The sequence below is a fragment of the Rhinopithecus bieti genome, unplaced genomic scaffold, assembly GCF_001698545.2.
Source record: "Rhinopithecus bieti isolate Rb0 unplaced genomic scaffold, ASM169854v2 scaffold_905, whole genome shotgun sequence".
Classification (NCBI taxonomy): Eukaryota; Metazoa; Chordata; class Mammalia; order Primates; family Cercopithecidae; genus Rhinopithecus; species Rhinopithecus bieti.
The window spans coordinates 692,555-711,682 of record NW_016803348.1 but is presented as its reverse complement, the minus strand read 5'-3'; the positions used below and the strand labels follow the sequence as shown (position 1 = coordinate 711,682).

At 37.8% G+C, this 19,128-nt stretch overlaps 1 protein-coding gene across 1 annotated transcript in view; it reads left to right on the top strand.

Moving 5' to 3' along the window:
- SLC4A4 (solute carrier family 4 member 4) overlaps positions 1-19,128 on the top strand; it is a 350,025-nt gene that overhangs the window by 303,735 nt on the left and 27,162 nt on the right. Inside the window, exons 17-20 of the mRNA XM_017879095.1 lie at positions 2,754-2,867; positions 4,872-5,033; positions 16,653-16,831; positions 17,962-18,034. Coding sequence (XP_017734584.1) covers positions 2,754-2,867; positions 4,872-5,033; positions 16,653-16,831; positions 17,962-18,034 — 528 coding nt within the window. The remainder of the gene's footprint in view (positions 1-2,753; positions 2,868-4,871; positions 5,034-16,652; positions 16,832-17,961; positions 18,035-19,128) is intronic.

The window sequence follows — 19,128 nt, the reverse complement described above, 5'->3', positions numbered from 1 at the left end:
TGGTATATTTGAAAAAGATTGTTTTTCTTTCAACATTATTATACCTTGAATAATTTCTTAAAGCAATATAGATCTTTCAGGGCATTTTCTCTTTGTTGGTCCTTGGAATCATGTGGCTTGATCTCACCATCTCTTGGAGTAGTGCGGCCAAATTAGCAGCCCCATATGCGGGCCCTCAGTGATGAGGTTCAGTTTGCCATGTAGGTTTTGCAGGGCATCCAGTTTATGGAAAGCTGAGAATGCCTCCTCTACCAACTAAAGAAGCAGAATTGCCCAGGTGCCTGGTAGTGATTTTGGTCAAGCAGATCTTTCCTCCACCAGGGCCAGAGGTATAGGTCCTATGGGAATTTCTACCAAAGAATTACAGATTGAATTTATTTGCTCCCATCTATTTCCCTTCTCCTGTTTATTAAAAAGAGGAGGAAAGCTGTCTGCCTTTTAAATAACTATTTCTCTTCTTTCGAACAACTTATAGGATATTTGTGTTACCTACTGGTTGCATTTTCTAGGTGAGGGTTGTAAGGGTGATAAGTAAGAACTAACTTCCATTTTACCTTTGCAATGACCTCTGGTCCTCCAGGGATTTATGACCCACTGGTCTAGAGGGGTGTTTGTAACTTCCTAACGTACTCCTGAACTGCTTCATAGGACTGTCTTTTGCCAGACCACACTGAACTGCCAGTGTCAACACTACTTGCACAAAACTTAATAAATGAGTTTCCTCCAATATTGAGCTCCTGAGAAACATCCTTTTTTTGCTGTGATTCCAGATACTTCTAACCAAAATTAGCTCTCAGTGGCAGTTTCGTGTTACTAATGGGCTTTTTATTTTTTATTTCTTGGATTTGAAGTTTCATTTCAAAGACCTCCTGACAGTAGATCATTTAGGTATTCCAGCGGTCTCTGCAGCCATGAGAGCTTCTAGAACTTGAAATAACAATAATTAACTTATATTAGGAGAGTTTATTATGTTCCAGGCAATATTGTTAAGCACTTTCGTGGCTTTTCTTATTTAATTCTGATAACAAACCAATGAAGTTGTAGGGATTATTTTGGCTATGTTTTGCAGGTAAAGTAATTGAAGCTAGGAAAGGGTAGGTATTTACAAATAGGAAATAATGGTGCAGGAGTTCCGATAGTAGTTGTGCTCCTAACTGCGGTACTATATTGTCTACCCAAATTGATCCCTGCCATCTATTGGTTCTTAACACAAATTATTGTGTATAATTGATGTTAAGTTGCCCCCAAAAGGCTGGCCTTCTCTTCCTCAGTATATACTTTTCAAGAAAGCTAAACCTAGCAAATCTAGCCCTCCAAGAAAGAAAGGAACTCCAGGCCAAAAGGAACAACTCTGATCCTGCCACTAGTTAGTATCAGGCTCCTGACACCTGATAAAGGTCAAGCATTGAACACTAGGGCCTTCACCTTACCTACCCTGCCAAGTAATTTTCATTTCTCATTTTAGTTTCTGTTGACTTCCTGGCTACAGTAATACTATTCCCTTTCAAGAAATCCTTTGTCTTCAGAACAGTCCATCCACTCACCCCATCACTGATCTCCCTTCCTTCATCCAGCAGCATCAGAAACTGACAGCTCACCCTGAGATAACTTCATAACCTCTGAATCAACCTTGGTTTTATTTAGGAGCAGGCTTCCTTGTATATAACTTGGCCTTGAGCTTCACGGGAACGTGGATTGTATCGGTTTTGTTTACCGTGGTATCCTTAGCACCAAGAAAATTATTAGGAACTAAGTAGATTCTTGTTGAATGATTAAATTATGTGCTAACATGTGTATCCACCATATGGGAAACTCAGATATCTGTGCTTTGGTAATGCCCTTAATCCTCATTAGTGCCACTAGAGACTACAGAACAGTCTCAAGAAACCAAATGTTACTATGCTCCCTTTACCAACTTGCAAATGACCATTATTCACCCACTTCATGGGAACGGTCTTAGGTTAATGCTGTATTCCTTAAAGCCCAGACCTTGTCCTGACCAGAGGGAGGTACTTAGGAATTTGGAGGGTTAGCAGATAATGGCAGTCATATGCAAGAAGTGGTAGAGGAGAGATGTTCCACATACGTGAGACTTTAAGTGCTAACCTGGATTGAGAAATATTTTATTTGACAAAACTAGTGCAGCTGTGACATTTCCATCTTTTATCACTTGCCGTGACTTTGAGGTCTTGATATTTACTTCACCCAAGGGACAGGAACTTCTAAGCCCTTCCATGCTAGATTCTTGGTGTTTTCAGGCTGTCTTATGAGATTTATCTTACTCTGTACTGACAGTGCTGCCTCCCAAATAACACAGAATTTCTATGTTGTTGTGCAGATTTTTATAATATGTACTTAGTTTTCATTCTTATGCAGGTGACCATGTTGCAAGAAGGATGAATTTATACAGTATTTCAGGGATGTGTTTTATTTGATTGCTCTCCCTGTCTACACACACACACACACACACACACACACACACACACACAGAGAGAGAGAGAGAGAGAGAGAGAGAGAGAGAGAGAGAGAGAGAAACCTGTTCTTTGGGATTACATTATGTCTAGCCAGGTGATATACTAATACAAAAACAATTTTAAAAATAATCTTTCTGCACTCTGATACCTCCTTCAATTGGTTAATGAAGCTGTTACTATAAACTATTAGCAAATACAAAATTCTTCATTCAGTTCAAACACAAACAAATGTATGTATCTGGTGCTAAATGGTTCCTGGTTTCTTTTTTATTTTTCCAGGCAAGAAAACTGATCAGTGATTTTGCCATTATCTTGTCCATTCTCATCTTTTGTGTAATAGATGCCCTGGTAGGCGTGGACACTCCAAAACTAATTGTGCCAAGTGAGTTCAAGGTAGGTGAATGTCTGTCTTTTGGTCATTCCTGGAACTCTTTTCTTTCTTTCCCCATTCTAGTTTATTGGGTTTCCCTTTTGAGTTAGTTTTGTACAATTATCCTTTTTTTTTTTTTCAAAATCAGTGCCTTTTAGGCTCATATAGACATGTAGTTTAATTTCTTCACTACAATTAAATGTCAAGACTAGGGTTTTTATTTAAAACAACTGATAATACTGTTACAAACTCTGCCTTATAGTTTTAGAATATTTTTTAAATATCCAAAATATTTTATATACCTTATTACATTGATTTATATAATGATTCTGGGAAGTACATAATGTAGCTGTCATCCTCCTGATTTTTTCTTTTTTGAGACAGGGCCTTGCTCTGTTGCCTAGGCTGGAGTGTGGTGGTGCAATCTCAGCTCACTGCAACCTCTGCCTCCCAGGCTCAAAGAATCCTCCCACATTATCTTCCCAAGTAGCTGAGATTATAGGCACATGCACCACCCCCAGCTAATTTTTTAATGTTTTGTAGAGAAAAGGTCTCACTGTATTGCCCAGGCCGGTCATCATCCTGATTTTATAAAGTTAAGACTGAAGCTCAAAGAATTAAGTAAAATGCCCAAGATTATGGAACTAGTAATGTCAAGGTGTGAAGTTAGAACCCAAGCCTCTAGACGCCTAGTCCAATACTCTTTTCATACTATGAAACTACCTACCACGTGCATATATATATATATAGCGAATTGTAATTATTACAAGGTAGATATAACAATTACTTAACTTACAAACCTATTGATATGTTCAGGTAATGGATAAAATTTACATTCCAGTCATTCCTAAATATATTCCTAGCTAATTTTTCATTACAAGTCTTTTATCTGCTTTCTAAAATAATCCTCATTCCCTCCAATACTGAGAGTCATATATTTGCTAAGAATTATTAAGCTAGTTGCAGTTTTAGATTAATAACTACTTAATGAGGAGGGATATATGTGTTATAACACACATTATTTTTTGAATTATCTCTGCTATCACATATTCATTAGTAAAGATAAGTTCTCATCCATTCAATCATTAATTCATTTGAGTTAATATTTACTGAATATTGAGTCAGGCTCTAAACTGGAAATTTGAAATGCATTGATGAGTAAGACAAATTTTTTTCCCTAACAAGCTCACATCTGCTAATTGTAGTACAACGAGGTTAGATTCAGTGACAGAATTATGAGACAGATGATGGGAATATCCTCAGAAGAGAAATGAAACTTTCTTGACAGCAAATATGGAGAAAATAATTCACTGCGTTCTATTTTAGTGTTTTTATTTGCATTGTTGAAAGTAAGGAAAAGCATAGGAAACACTTTTTTTCTGTAGTTCTGTGGTAGACGTACATGATCTATTGATGGAAAACAGTCTAAGAACTGCAAAAATGCCAATTTTTTCCAGTTTTCTTGTGACATTTCCTAAAATTTACCCAGTTATTATAGATCATTATTTCATATGTAAAATAAGAGACCAGAATTTTTACATTAGTTCACTTATATAAAACAGTTATGACTTTTATATATATTATGAAGCTGTTAAAATTTGGCAATAGTATAAACAACTTCATTATAATTGCTAAAACCCATGAACAAAATTCATGGTGGTTTGGTAATTTCTTGCTACCTTTTTACTGAATGTTACATTTGGAGTTTTCTTCTGGCTACTCTTTAAATTTAAATCAGTTTCTTCCATTTTGAGTCCTTATCTTAAATCATCCCAAATGCACAAAATGCCATTCACTTCTTTTCCAATGGCTCATATTCTTTCTCTCCTTTCTTTAAGGAATTTCTCAAAAATAACATCCTTTGGGAGGGTTTTGGTGAATACTCTTCATTCTCCAGCTCAAAACTGTTTATATTTCTCAATATGTTGGTTATCCAAATAAAATAGCATGTCTTCCCATTGATTTTTCACCAAATAGTATATATTAACTTGATAATTTTCTGAAAAATGTCCTCTGTCTTTTTCAAGCCAACAAGTCCAAACCGAGGTTGGTTTGTTCCACCGTTTGGAGAAAACCCCTGGTGGGTGTGCCTTGCCGCTGCTATCCCGGCTTTGTTGGTCACTATACTGATTTTCATGGACCAACAAATTACAGCTGTGATTGTAAACAGAAAAGAACATAAACTGAAGGTAAGTGTCTGTTATATGTCTATCATTGCCTTCTTCTTTTTTTTAGTATTGAAAACACTAATTGATTAAAAACCAAGGAAGCTCTGTTGGGAGTTACTATAGCTAATGTTCCTTACAAGTCGGCAGAACCAGAGATGACTTTGTATTGGCACGTGTCTTCAGTGTAGCACTTTAGGGAGAGCTCATTTAAATCTGAAAAATAAGGTTTCAAATCATATTTCTTTCACCAGCAAAGAGAGAATATAAACATAATTTACTACTTAGCCACAGTCATCCTATATCTGATTTTAGTGGAGTAAATATCCTCAATAAAGAGAATGACAATCAAAGATTTAATTCATTTATACTGAGCATCTGCCTTCTCTTAAATCAACTCAGGTTCATTCTTAAAGATTATTCAGATAATTCATGGTTGTAAGCTGGTGGTATGCATTCTTGCTTTTTGTCTTCACATACTTGTGTCAGTATGTTATTAACCATAAAGTATGCAGAAAAATACTTTATTTTGTACATTTAAAAAATCAGTTATTAACTTTGTTATGAGTCTAAAGAAAATGCCTCAGTGGTCTGGGATATCTTTCAAGAGAGCTGCCTAAAATGCTCTTACTTTATATAATGTTTTTCCAGCTCTAGTGACTTTTCTAGTTGCAATGAATTTTTACAATACCATTTGAAGAAGTGAGATATGAATGGTAGCAATAATAAGGGCTGTTATTTAATGGATGGCTACTATGAGCCAGGCCATCTTCTAAGCACTTTGTGTTATATGTTAACTCATTAACTTTTCATAACCACCATATGAGGGAAGCATGTTAATGCATTAGAGTCTGTTACCCAGAAGGAGAGGATATTACTAAGAATAGAATTCAACACAGTAGGTATAGCAGGAAAAATATTCAGGAAATATAAAGAATTGGCTGACTATAGAAACCCATTGAGTAGAGAAATGAGAGAGATGAGGAGGATTCTGATAAACTATCCAAGTAGGGAGAACTTAAAAAGCTGTGGATCATGGTAAGAAAGGAGTAAATCCCAAAATAATAAGACCAGGAGAAGAAAATTAAAGGCTTTAGTCAAAGAAGAGATGTTTAGATTTTGAGAGTTTCAAAGGAGAGAAAGCTGAGATTGATGAACTGGTCCAAAGCATGTGGCTAACTACTGAAGCAAGTTGACGATGACATCCGTCAACACTTATAACTTAGAGTAACGTGAGTCTGGTGTATTGAAAGTATCACCTGCCTCAATATTGACATGATTGGAAAATAGCAGAGTATGGTAGAGAAGAACATCATGGGAAAGTTACTAAAACCATAAGTGAAAGTGTATAACTGTCCTGGAGGTCGGCATATTTAGTGATGTGGAAGGGCAGAAACAAAAGCAAAAACAAAAACATAAAACCATAAAAACAAACAAAAAACTCGACTGTCACTAAAGAACAGATCTCTCCAGGAAATCAGTGCTCCCAAAGGAAACCAAGTGGTTTTCACTTATGATGAAAGAAAAGATTGTGAATTCAATTGGAAAATTATATTAAAGTGACTTTCCCCCCATGTCCACTCCTGCCGTGAGTAGATATTGTACTGCTCTGAGATACTTTTCTTAATTCTAAGATCATTGAGCTTCTCACATTCTGGTAATATTGGGTTATTTGCACTTGTTACATGGCAGCTGACTTAATTAAGAAGTGAAAGATGCTAGGCCATTAAATGGTTATATTTGCAACTGGCACAGCCTTAGTTCTTTACTTTGCCATAGTCAATGGGTCAAAATAGTCACAGGGGCAGCCTCCATTCAAGGGGGTGAGGGGGGAATCTTCTTTTTAATGGGGGAATGGCAAAGTCGTATTGTAGAAAATCATATAAGATAGGAGATATTTTCCAGCCATTTTTGGAAAATAAAATCTGCTACCTTTGTATTGAAAAATTTGCATATCTAGAAGATGTTACTTCGGTGAAAGTGCCTCTTGTCCGCTGTGTTGTAGCTATTTGTCAGCTCATATTTCTGTTTTTTTTTTTTTTTTGTGAGATAGAGTCTCGCTCTGTCGCCCAGGCTAGAGTGCAGTGGTGTGATCTCGGCTCACTCCAACTTCTGCCTCCCGGGTTCAAGTGATTCTCCTGCCTCAGCCTCCCGAGTAGCTAGGATTACAAGGGCATGCTACCATGCCAGCTAATTTTTGTATTTTTAGTGGAGACGGGGTTTCACCATGTTGGTCAGGCTGGTCTTGTACTCCTGACCTCGTGATCCGCCCACCTTGACCTTCCAAAGTGCTGGAATTACAGGCATGGGCCACCACGCCTGGCCCATTTAAGCATATTCTTTTGTCCTCTGTGCTTCCTTTAAATTGGCCATTGGATCTAGAAGCTTGAGGAGATATAATTTTGATATTGTATGTGTATATATATATATATATATATATATAGAGAGAGAGAGAGAGAGAGAGAGAGAGAGAGAGAGAGACAGAGACAGAGAGAGAGAGAGAAAGAGAGAGAGAGAAGCCCAAGACTAATTTATAAAAGGCCAGATAACTTTAAGCTACAAGAAGTTTGGCTTAGGAATTTCGAGGTCACAGAGATAATGTGAATTCCAGCTCTAAACCCAATTGTAGATTTGTGGTTAGGAATATCCCTATGCTGGGAGATTCTTTCTTTCTTTTCCCTTCTTTTGGCATCATACCCAATGGCAAGGCTGAGAGAGGCATGTGTTCTCACTATCTTTCTCTGTGGGGTAATTTTTTTTTTTTTGATTGGCCAACTGAGTATGCCATGTTTAGAGTGTACTAGTTTTATTTTGGGTGGTATCTCCCATCTTTGCCGTCTCCCACAGAGCCCGAGAATTGGTCTCTGTCCCAAGAGTTCAGATGGTCATTCTAATTCAGGCCCTAAGCCACCAAGGATTGGCACGGTGTCGCTCAGGGCAGTTCCAGGCTCCAGGGCTTGCTGACTCCAAGGATTTGCTTCTTCACGTGGCTATTGTTTTTTGTATCCAATTGTTCCTCTTTCTAGTGGATAAGCCATAGTTTCTAAAATATATTTTCTGTGTCTTTTTGAGCATTTTCAGATGTTCTGTATTGAGAGGGTTTTTGATGTTGGTTTAGTTTACCAAAGCCTTGAAATGGATGTTGACTAATATATTTTTATTCTGAAAAAATTTGCAAACAAATTCTTAATTATGATCTACAGTTGGCTGGATTTACTCTGTGTCTTTGGAGGTAAATAAATGCCTACAAATTTTTACTCACTATGTTTTCTTATTGATAAAATTCAGAATTTAGAATTTCAGAAGTTTGGGAATGATAAAATACAGACCTTTTTTCTCTTATTCTCAGTAGAAAACATTAGAAAATCAAGCTTTATTAGGGTTTGCCTCTTAAAATAAGAGTTGAATATATAAAAAATAAGTTTTCATCACCTTCAGAATTGCCACTTGAAATCATTCTTTTGAATAATGAGAGTTATGGAATAGGTGTCAGTCTTTTGTCACAAGTCTAATGATACCAGTGACCATTTCATCATGAATCAAAGGCTTCTCACTCTGAAAACTGTTTTGTTCATATTTTGTTAGGAAAGGAGAGCTGTGGAATGTGAACACTAGAGAGTCTGTCTAAAATTGTAAAGGGCCTTAACTGCTATGAAATTGATTCAAAAGAGAGAGGTGAAACTGAGAGAGATGGAAGCATTGTGATATTAAAAACAGCATGTTTTTGGGTGGCATTTGCTTTGGCTTCCGGTCAAGTAGCTCTGGCTGTCTGTTCTGCTTGGGATGGGATCCACCTTTCCACTCTGCTGAACAGCTCAGTATTGATGTAGGAACGCCAAGGCACTTGGCTTTCTTTGGCCATTATTTTGGTTGGTTATGCCCTGCGTTAGCTCTGCAGAGTGCTCAAAAGCAAGCCAGGGTTAGCAAGGTCATAACTTCTTTAAGGTCATTCCCTGAGTCATTGGCAGAAGCAGGAATAGATTCTGGGCTTCATACTGCAAAGCCAGGGATACTTCTCACAAAGAAAGTGATTTCAAGAGTGTTATAGATTGGGTGTGGGAGGGAGAAATAATTTAGGATAGCTATCTAGAAATAGATATGAGGTGGTTGTGGCAACCAATTTGCTCTGATATCTTTTATGGTAAAACCCTTAATTTGAGGGTGTTCTTTTTTGATAACTCCCAAATTCCTATTTTTGCCCTATTTTCATTTTTCCTTTCTGTTTCTACTCTCATAACCCTATAGACTCAGTCCTTTTATTTTGTACCTACACTCTTCTAAAGGGTTAGCCATGGGTTAATGACCAGTCTTCCTTGCTTCATTCCAAAAGCATTCATTTTTTAAAAAGTGCTGTTCTTGTATGTCAGTCCTGTGTTTTTAAACTTTCCCACTTTGGCCCCTTTAAATCTTTACCTCTCAAAGAACTTCCATTTGCCCTAGCCGGGGTTTTAAGACTCTTTGCCAGAGGACCACAACCTAAATTTAAAATGGCTTTTGTTCAAATGTGCTAGCCAGTGCTCTAGTCAAGTGAACAGTGGAGGTTTCCTTAAGCCTGACAGTTTCTTCTGCTAGGTACTCCAGCCAGAAAGCTCTTCTCCCTACTTCCTAATGATTGCTGTTTTTCAAAATCCTCTCCATCCTTTAAGATAATTCAAATACAAAAACTTCTCAGTGTAGCGTTCACCTTTAATGTAATTTATATTTCTCTTGTTTTTGCTCTTAGTATATTTGTATTACTCTGTGGCACAGGTCACATATGTCTTTTACAGTATCTATTTTGTATAATTACCTCATCCCTTTTTGTTTTCAAGGTCAGGACCAGTTTTATTCCTCTTTTCAGCTCTCATGTGGCCCACCTGTTTCATATGGTAGACTCAATAAATACATGTTGGAGAATTGTATTCTCTTTGGCCCACATGGCTCTCAGTTGTTACTCTGTGTGCGAGAGATGATAACTGCAAAACATGTAAACTCTCCACTTCTCAAAGTGTGTGCTTATGTTGGTCAAAGCCCTCTTTAGATGTCATCACTGCAGGGAGTTTTTGTGAATTTACTCTAGACATAGTTAACACTTCATTATCTGTACTTTTTATTATCATTTCCAAACCTCTTTGAATCTCTATTCAGAGTGCATTATAATTTGTGTACAAGTCTGTGTCCCTTTCTTCAATTCTGAGCCCCTTGGTGGGAGGTACCATGTCATGGCTCTTAATGTCCCCATAAATGAGCATATTGTCTCGATCTTTGTGGGCCCTAGCATAAATGTCTATTCTGTGTCCCTGCATGTCCTAGTGTGTACTGCTCCTCACCTCTCCTTTTTTATCAGCTATATACCACATGTAAACTGTAGGCTGCTAGGCTAGTCTTTTTCTTTCATAGATTTTGAGTTCTGTGGATTTATTCCTAAATGATTTCTACTCTGTATTAGTAAAGCATATACAATTTCAAAAGGAAATAAAGTTTCACTTTCTCTCCTTGTACTTAAAATAATCTCCAGTTTCAGAAAATAGAACAACCGTTTGGTTTGTATTCATGGAAACAAGAAGTCTTTTAAACTTTAAAGAGCATATTTAACCTTTTGAGCATTTTGTGAGTGCTTGCTAGGTATGGAACACTTGTGTTAGATGTTGAAGATAAAAATGGTTCTGCATTGCAGTCTGTGCCCTGAAGGAGTTTAATGGATTTTCCCTATTCACCACCTGTCTATTACAACACCAAGGTTGGAATTGACTATGCCTTTCTTTGTGCCTTGTACCTTGCATGTACATTAAATTATTTGTTTTCATGTCTGCCCTCAATTAATAATCTGTAAACTCTAAGAGGGCAAGTATTCTGTCTTATTTGTTGTTTTAACTAACACAGAGCCTAGTAGCACAGGATAGGTGTTCAATGAGTATTTATTAAAGAATCATTTCCCATCCAAAGAGATGAGCAAATGCAAAAGGCCCAGGATGGGAAGGAGCTTGGCGTATTGAGAAACGTATAAGAGGCCATTGTGACTGAAACTTGGGGAATTAATTCATTGAGATGAGGTCAAAGTTAATGGGGCCAGGTCACATGGAACAAAGTTTCTGAACTTCAGCATTATTGAGAGTTGGACATTATTTTTTGTTGGTGGTAGCTTTCCTGTGCATTGTAGGCTGTTTATCAGCATCTCTAGTCTCTCACCAGTAGAGGCGTTTACACCCTCCAGCTGTGACAACCAAAAATGTCTTCAGGCATTGCCAAATGTCTCTTGGGAGTGGAGATGGGCGCAAAATAGTTCTGGGAGGAGGCTCTGATGTAGAAACTTAAAGATAATTTTACAGCGTTTAGTTTCTCATTCTAAGTGAAACAGGAATCACTTTAAACAGGGAAGTGGCATATAATGATTTCGATTTTTAAAAAAGATTCGTTCGTGAGGAGAGTGGGTTGTCAGGGACAAGAGAAAAACAGGGACGTTTGTGGTGAGAGCAGCATTGAGGGCTGAGGGTTGGTTGCTGGATGGTGTGAAGGAAGAAGGGGAATTTGCATGGAGCACTGAAAGGAGAGAATGACTTTAAACAAATGTCAAGGAGTAGAAGCAGAATCCCAATTCAAAGAGTGACACATAGGAAAGTGCAGGAGCACAGAATGTGCGAGGCACCTTGAGGGATTGGTAGAGATTCTGGAATCCTTGAGGGCCTCCTCAGAGTTTTAGATGTAGGAGCATGGAAAGGGAGGCTTTGTATTCTTCGGCCTTCTCATCTGCCTGTGGCCTCCCCTATTCAGCAACATCCAGCTTGGGCTTGATGGATCAGAATTGCATTTGAAACACTCAGTCTGGCAGCAGTAAGGATGGATGGGGGAGGAGCAAGAGTGGAGGTGGGTGGGGGGAGCTGAGTGGAAGGGGAAGGTGGGTGGGAAGAGGCTGCTGCATAATCCAGGAGAGAAAGGATGAGAATCTGAAAAAGGTAATGGCAGTGGGGAGGAGGAGTACAGAACAGATAAAAGTTTCATATGTTATTTTGAAAATACTGTTTTCCATATTTCTTGCAGTATTCTTTATATAAAAGGACCAGTATTTGAATATTATTTTTATTCCATTCAAATCTAGTCATTCAGATACTTTTAACTCAAAGGGACATCTTAGAAGTGGCTTGTTTTTAACATATATAGGTGGTTTTGCAGAAACAACTTCTCTGACATAACCATTTGCTTCTTGGGTCTCATGGCAATAGTTTGGGGCAACATGAATTTGAAGCATAGCTTTTACCATTCTGTTCAACAAATGTGTCTCCAGAGTTTAGCGTGTGTCGGACACTGTACTAGACATGGTAAGCCTTGCATGTTGAAATTTGACAAAATGAATTTATCACTTTTTTCTCTTTGACCTCGTTGTCCATAAACTCTCCTCAATGTTGTTCCTTTAGTTTAAACTGCATCTTCTCAAGCCTGGATTATGACAGTGTTGTCGTGTCTGTCCTCTGCCTCTAATCTTGACCACTCTCAATATACCATTTATAGTCCCAACAGAACCATCCTTCTAAATAGAAACCTGATTGTATCACTTGCCTGCCTAAAACCCTTCAGTGACTTTCCATTGCTTTTGTGATAAAAAATTCCAAAGCCTTTAGCGAAACATAAAAGTTCTTAACTTCTCTAGCCATCTTCTTCTGTGCAGCAAATTTATTTCATTTTCTTAGAATGGCAACTTGCTTTGCATAGTTTTTCACTTACTTCTTATCTCTGAGCTGGTTATGGCTCATATTTTAGAACTCAACCTAAATACTACCCCCCATGCAAACCATCCCTGACTTTGTGCTGAGTTGGGTACCCCTCCTGGATGCTTTCTCAGCACCCTGAATTCATCCGTACTTTAACACTGGTTTTGTAAACACCTGTTGTTTTGACCAGCTCTACCATTACAGTAAACCACTGGAGGGAAGGACTGTATTATTTATAATTTTACCTTTAGGGTCTAGCAGAGTGCCATTGAATGAGTGAATTAGCATTTATTCATTTATCCATCAAACATTTATCTAGAGTATCCACTCTGTGGTACACACTGTGCTAAGTGCTAGTTTGACGGTGAACAAAAACATACATGGTTCCTGTCCTCATGGAACTATGAGAGAGAGAGGCACAATTCACATAATTATGCAGAATGTGGCACTGCAAATGTGGCTGATGCTGTGAAGGAGAAGAAGATGGTATGTTGAGAGAGTGCAGGGAGTTCCCTAATGTGATGGCACTTATATTGAGACCTAAAATGTTAGCAAGAATTAGCTAAATGAGGCTGGGTGGGAAGACTATTTCGGACACCCAAAGAAATCACTGTGTATGCATAGGCCTTACAAAAGGAGGTACTTGGTGAGAACAGGTGATTGATATAATCCTGTGTGGCTGCAATGAGACAGTTGAGGCTGGAGGGGAGGTAGAGGCAGACCAGGTAGGGCCTTCAGGTCACATTGGTCATTTTCCCTTCCCCTTAAGAACATAAAGAAGTCCACTGTGGTTGAGGAGAAGGAAGACTTTTTTTTTTTTTTTTTGAGACAGAGTCTTGCTCTGTCGCCCAGGCTGGAGTGCAGTGGCCGGATCTCGGCTCACTGCAAGTTCCGCCTCCCGGGTTTACGCCATTCTCCTGTCTCAGCCTCCTGAGTAGCTGGGACTACAGGTGCCAGCCACCTCGCCCGGCTAGGTTTTTTTGTATTTTTTTAGTAGAGATGGGGTTTCACTGCGTTAGCCAGGATGTTCTCGATCTCAAAGCAGTGGTGTCAAGGGGAGCAGAATACTTGTCTATCTCTAATTATATTATCTCAGAACCTTTGTTTATTCTGATGCTTATATATAGTTACCTTTATAGTCCATCATCTAAAATCTTCATTTCACCCTCTATCATATGGGCCCTTTTTGCTAGTCTTCAACATATATAACTCAAACTTGTTTTAGTTAAAATAGATCCAGAAAGCATCAAGATGACTCAGGGTAACATGGGTGATTTTTTTACATAAGCTATTCTTTTGACCCATTCATTTGGCTAGTGTGCATATCCTTAGGTTACTACATGTTTTTTGGTAACAAGATTTATGGATTCTGCTCATTATTACCCTGCTGGTACTTCTAATATGGACTTCAGTGATTTAGTCTAAAGAGGGCTTAAAAATTCTGTGATGTCTCTACTGTTTTTCTCCTTTTTCCCTCCCCACAAATGTTTCTCATGTCTGCGAATTAACAATAAAGTTTTACATTTGTTTCATGGTTAAATAAGAGTTTATAGTTGCCAATAAGGGGAGTATATACATGCTATTTGTCCTTTTCTAAAAATAAACATTTATTGAGAATCAGCTGTGCATCATGCACTCTGCTAAGGTATTCAGAATACAGAGAAAATAAGATACAGTCCAGGTCCTCATGTTACTTATGTTCTAATGTCAAAGACAGATGAATACATATATAATTTCAGAATTAGTGTGATGAGGGCTGTGATAGAGGAAGGCGTAAAATGAAAAACAGGGAAACATAAAAGGAGGAGAACTAACCCAACTTGACTTACTTATCTCACCTAGGTTGAGGCAGGAAAACCTACCAGAAAAGGTGAGGGTTAATTGAAGTCTTAAGGATAAATAGGACTGAGCGAGAGAAAGAACAAAGGAAGAGTAGAGGTTATTCCGGGTAGAGGAGGCTATGTGGGCAAACACACAAAAGGTATCAGTGAAAGAAACACATATGAGGCATTGCAGGTGGTTGAAAGTGGTGGTGGCACAGGATCCAATCTGGAGAGAGATGAAAGATGAGGCTGCAGATGTGAACAGAGGCCAGATCATGAATGCTCCATAGTGAGGTTCTAGACACACAAACAGGCAGGAGAGAGAAAATTCTGTAGGCTCCACCTTAAGGTATAGCCAGAACCCAGCCGCTTCTTACCATCTTCACTGCCACCACTCTGGTTCTAATCATCACAATTTCTTCCAATGGTTATGTAGTCTTACTATCCTTTCCCTATTTACCTAACACAGCAGCCAGTGTGTTTAGAACATAAGCAAACCATGACCCTCCTCCATTTCAAACCCTCCAGTGGTTTCCCATTACACTCATCCTACAAGCCTAGGTTCTGATAGTTCTCCATAGTACTTATTACTATGTGAGATGCTGCATATTTTACTTTTTTGTGGTATTCATTGTCGTCTCCCTCAGTGGAATGGAAACTCTATGAGGGCAAGATTTTTTGTCTGTTTTATTCACAGATGTGTCACCAGCATGGTACTAAGTTGTCAGTCAATATTTATTGAAAGAATGAATGACTGAAATCTCAGATATATCATGGTATTCACCTCATTAGCCATTATTGAACAAATTTATTTCAGCTCATCCCACCTCTGCCCTCCTTTCCTCTGCCTTACACCACTCTCAATTCAAGCTATTATGCCTTCCTGAAAATAACTGGTTTTATGAATATATATTAACCTATATTCATAATCCCAAGTAGATTTTTGTTTTTAGCCAAGCCTGGGCTAGGTGAATACAAGCTTTTCTTTCTTGTACCAGCTCCGCTTGCCTGTGATGAGTTCTCAGAACATGATTAGATCCATGTGTGCGAGCCAGGGGTGAAATCTTGGCATTTCAGTGAGAGGAGAGCAGTGTTGTGACGAACTGTAACAAGATCTGAATGATAACAGTCACCAGGTTCCTAGTGTAAATCACATCCTCATTTTTTAAAACCAGCCTCTTTATTCCTTGGATTGGTCATATTATGGCTCTTGGCACTGCTGCTTCCATGCTGTGAAAATGGACTGCTCTATTTTCTCAGGCTCCGTAGGGGTATCAAGTATTTGATTTCTTCATAAATAGAGCAAAGAAACAGAACCATAGAATAACATTGTGGACACATTTAACAATATTTATTTCATGAGTGAAAAAGCTAGACCTTTTGTTACATTGTCTGCTCTTCTAGTCAGTAAATGTTATTGTGACCATTGGGCAATGTTTGAAATCGGCCTATTCTGATTAAGGGAGTGTTTATTACCTTAATGATGATATATAATAGATGGTTAAACATTTACTTTCATATATTATGAAAGCTGAGAAATGGCCTACATACCTTCTCAATCTTGCTTTCGGATCCTTATGTAAGTTGATGAACAGCATACTACTCAGTGCTGTCCAGCAGAGAAGGCAGGGTGCCTGCTTTCAAGGTGCTTATTATGTTTATCTTAACAACAACAACCAGTACCACTACTGCCTCTATCACCATTTATTAAGCACCTATGACATTAACAACTGCAGATTAAATTGCTACAAGATGCTTTGCCTCTTGTTACTTCAGTGAATGGTCTTAATTCCTCTATGGAGTGGGCATATATATCTCCATTGTTCTGATTAAAAAATTGTATACAGAGAGGTTAGGAATAAACAAATAATAAGTGTATCTTTGACTTAAGTCTTAGACAATTATTCAACGCTATAGTAGAGAAGGTCTCTAACATAGCAGCTGTAAGAGGCAGCTGTATGTTTAATTGCTAGGGGGAATAATACAAAGAAGATAAAGTCCCTTCCTTCAAGGAGTTTGACTTACCAAGCAAAGTAAGTCGGTTTCCTTTGGTCATCTTAATTCCCCTCTGGAAATATGACTAGATAGCAAATATGAGTCTTTTCTTCACATGGTTTTGTTATCTCTTTCTACAGAAAGGAGCAGGGTATCACTTGGATCTCTTTTGGGTGGCCATCCTCATGGTGATATGCTCCCTCATGGCTCTTCCGTGGTATGTAGCTGCTACGGTCATCTCCATTGCTCACATCGACAGTTTGAAAATGGAGACAGAGACTTCTGCGCCTGGAGAACAACCAAAGTTTCTAGGAGTGAGGTGTGTTAACTCAGAGGAAAATGACTCCCCAAAACATGCTGTGCACACATCTATGTAGCAATCTTAAGGAAATGGGCAGATTTGGAGGAGACAGGGCTTGTGATGATTAATTTATTCGTATATTTTTTTGTTCCAGAAAGGACTAAATTTTCATCAGAGGTTTCAGTGATTTTTTTAGTTTACACCTCATGATATATCATTTTCATGGATTTCCAAAAGGCTAAATGTTGCAACATAAAAACACAACCGGATTACTTTCTTTCCTCAACATGCAGGTGATTTTGGTGCTACAGTGTTTACTGTATCACAGTCATGTGTGAAGGCCCTAAAACTCTTGAGTCTGCTTATGCCTTTTAAGATTCTGTAAAGGGAAAGATATTGTTATTTTCCAATTCATTTTCTGTCCCCATAAACACTGAACAACTTTAACCTCCAACTGGTCAGTTTGGGTAGCTGTGAAGGGCAGGAGTAGAAGGTTTTCATACTCTGCTGAGCACTTTTTACTGCACACTCTGCTCATAAGTGCTTGGGTAGAGAGCTCACATGACACAGCCATCGTTTCCCACGCCAAAACAGTGGGTGATTCTTTTTTGGGAGGTGGGGGAGGGGGTGTAGGATGGGAATTATATTTGTTGAAAAGTACTTTTGTTGTTGTAGATTTGGAAATTAGACTGATGTGATTTATTGTGCTAATGAAATTTCCTTGAGCTGTTTGTTAATTAGAATATGGGACAATGTAATATCTGTCTCCTATGAAAGAAGGTGTAAGGGTAATTACACAAGAGGATAAATTGCTTTAAAAAATAAGGTCTTCAAAGAGGCCAGTAATTGATGGACCAAGAGCAAGTGATTTTTCTTTCTTGATTCTAAAAGGAGCAAAAGATTTAGCAGGATTACTTCTTTCTTCATGAATTCAAATCACATATTGCAATCACTTTAAGATTTTTTTTTATAGTTATGTTGAGTTTATACGCCATCCTTGAGGTACTGATTACGTGATACCAACACCTTTGTTGCTTTAGCCAAACACTGATTTTGTCAATGTGTAGTTTTTTTTTTGGAAGGTGAAAAGACAAGAGCATGTTTATGAAGACAAGAGGTAGATTGGTAATCTTTTGATTTGGTTTCAGGGAACAAAGAGTCACTGGAACCCTTGTGTTTATTCTGACTGGTCTGTCAGTCTTTATGGCTCCCATCTTGAAGGTAAATATGTGAAACATTCATCTCTTCCTTCTTCTCAGAACACTGACATATAATTGGACATGTGAAGAGTGAAATTCCTTATGAGATATTTGCAAGATTCTCATCAGTTCTGTAACACATTGAAGCAGGGGTCAAGTAGAAAGAGGGCTTTAAATAGCTTTTGTCTTGATTTCCTTCTCAGTCTTCCATCCCCTCCCTTATCCTTAGTTTGGCAGTTACTTGATTGAACTGTATTAAATTAACAATATCCAAACTTTCTGATCTGTGAAAACAGTTTCATGCAATTGAATTAGACTGATCTTCTCCCCCTCCTCCACACAGATATTTTTTATTCTCCTTATCTTTTATACATTCTTTCTTCTATCACCTTCCATTTGCTTGTATCCAAATCTTGTCCCTCTTCCCTCATTAGACTCCTAAATAACATGAGTGATGCAGGAGGACCATTTTGAAATTTTTTGACTATTGTTAATTATTACTTTGTTTCTATTTTATTTGAATCAGATGACCTCGTAATTCACAAAGGTGAATCAGAGTAAAATTACTGACTCATAATTAGAAAGCTTTAGAAATGAACTTTTGAAGAAGAAAATTTGTATGATATAGCTTGTTTAGAAAATTAGGAGTCAATATATAGGTTTATTGATGGGTTGGATATCTGCCTAGATAGATAAATGTAAACTGTATGTGAAAACCTATTAAGAAGTAGGAAAAAAAACTAATGAAAGTTAGTGTATACCTCTTCATGAAGCTTCCATTATCTTCTGTGATGCCAAACATATTTATTTTTTTCATCATATAACATGCAATTGGTGAAAATTACTTGAAATAATTTGATATCTATTATGCTTTGTACCACAGTACCAAAGCATTGAAAGTCAATCCAATGAGACCATTAAAACAGCATAAAACAAACCGAATACTGCTAAAGATTGTCCTAACAATATTTCTCTTAAATAAAAATGCTTTATTTTTAAACAACAATTTTAATTTTAAAGACTTTTAAAATGTTCATTTAATTACATAAGTAGTGGAGCAGTACAATCTTCTGAAGAATTCAAACAATATAAAAGTACTAAAAGTGAAAAGCAAAA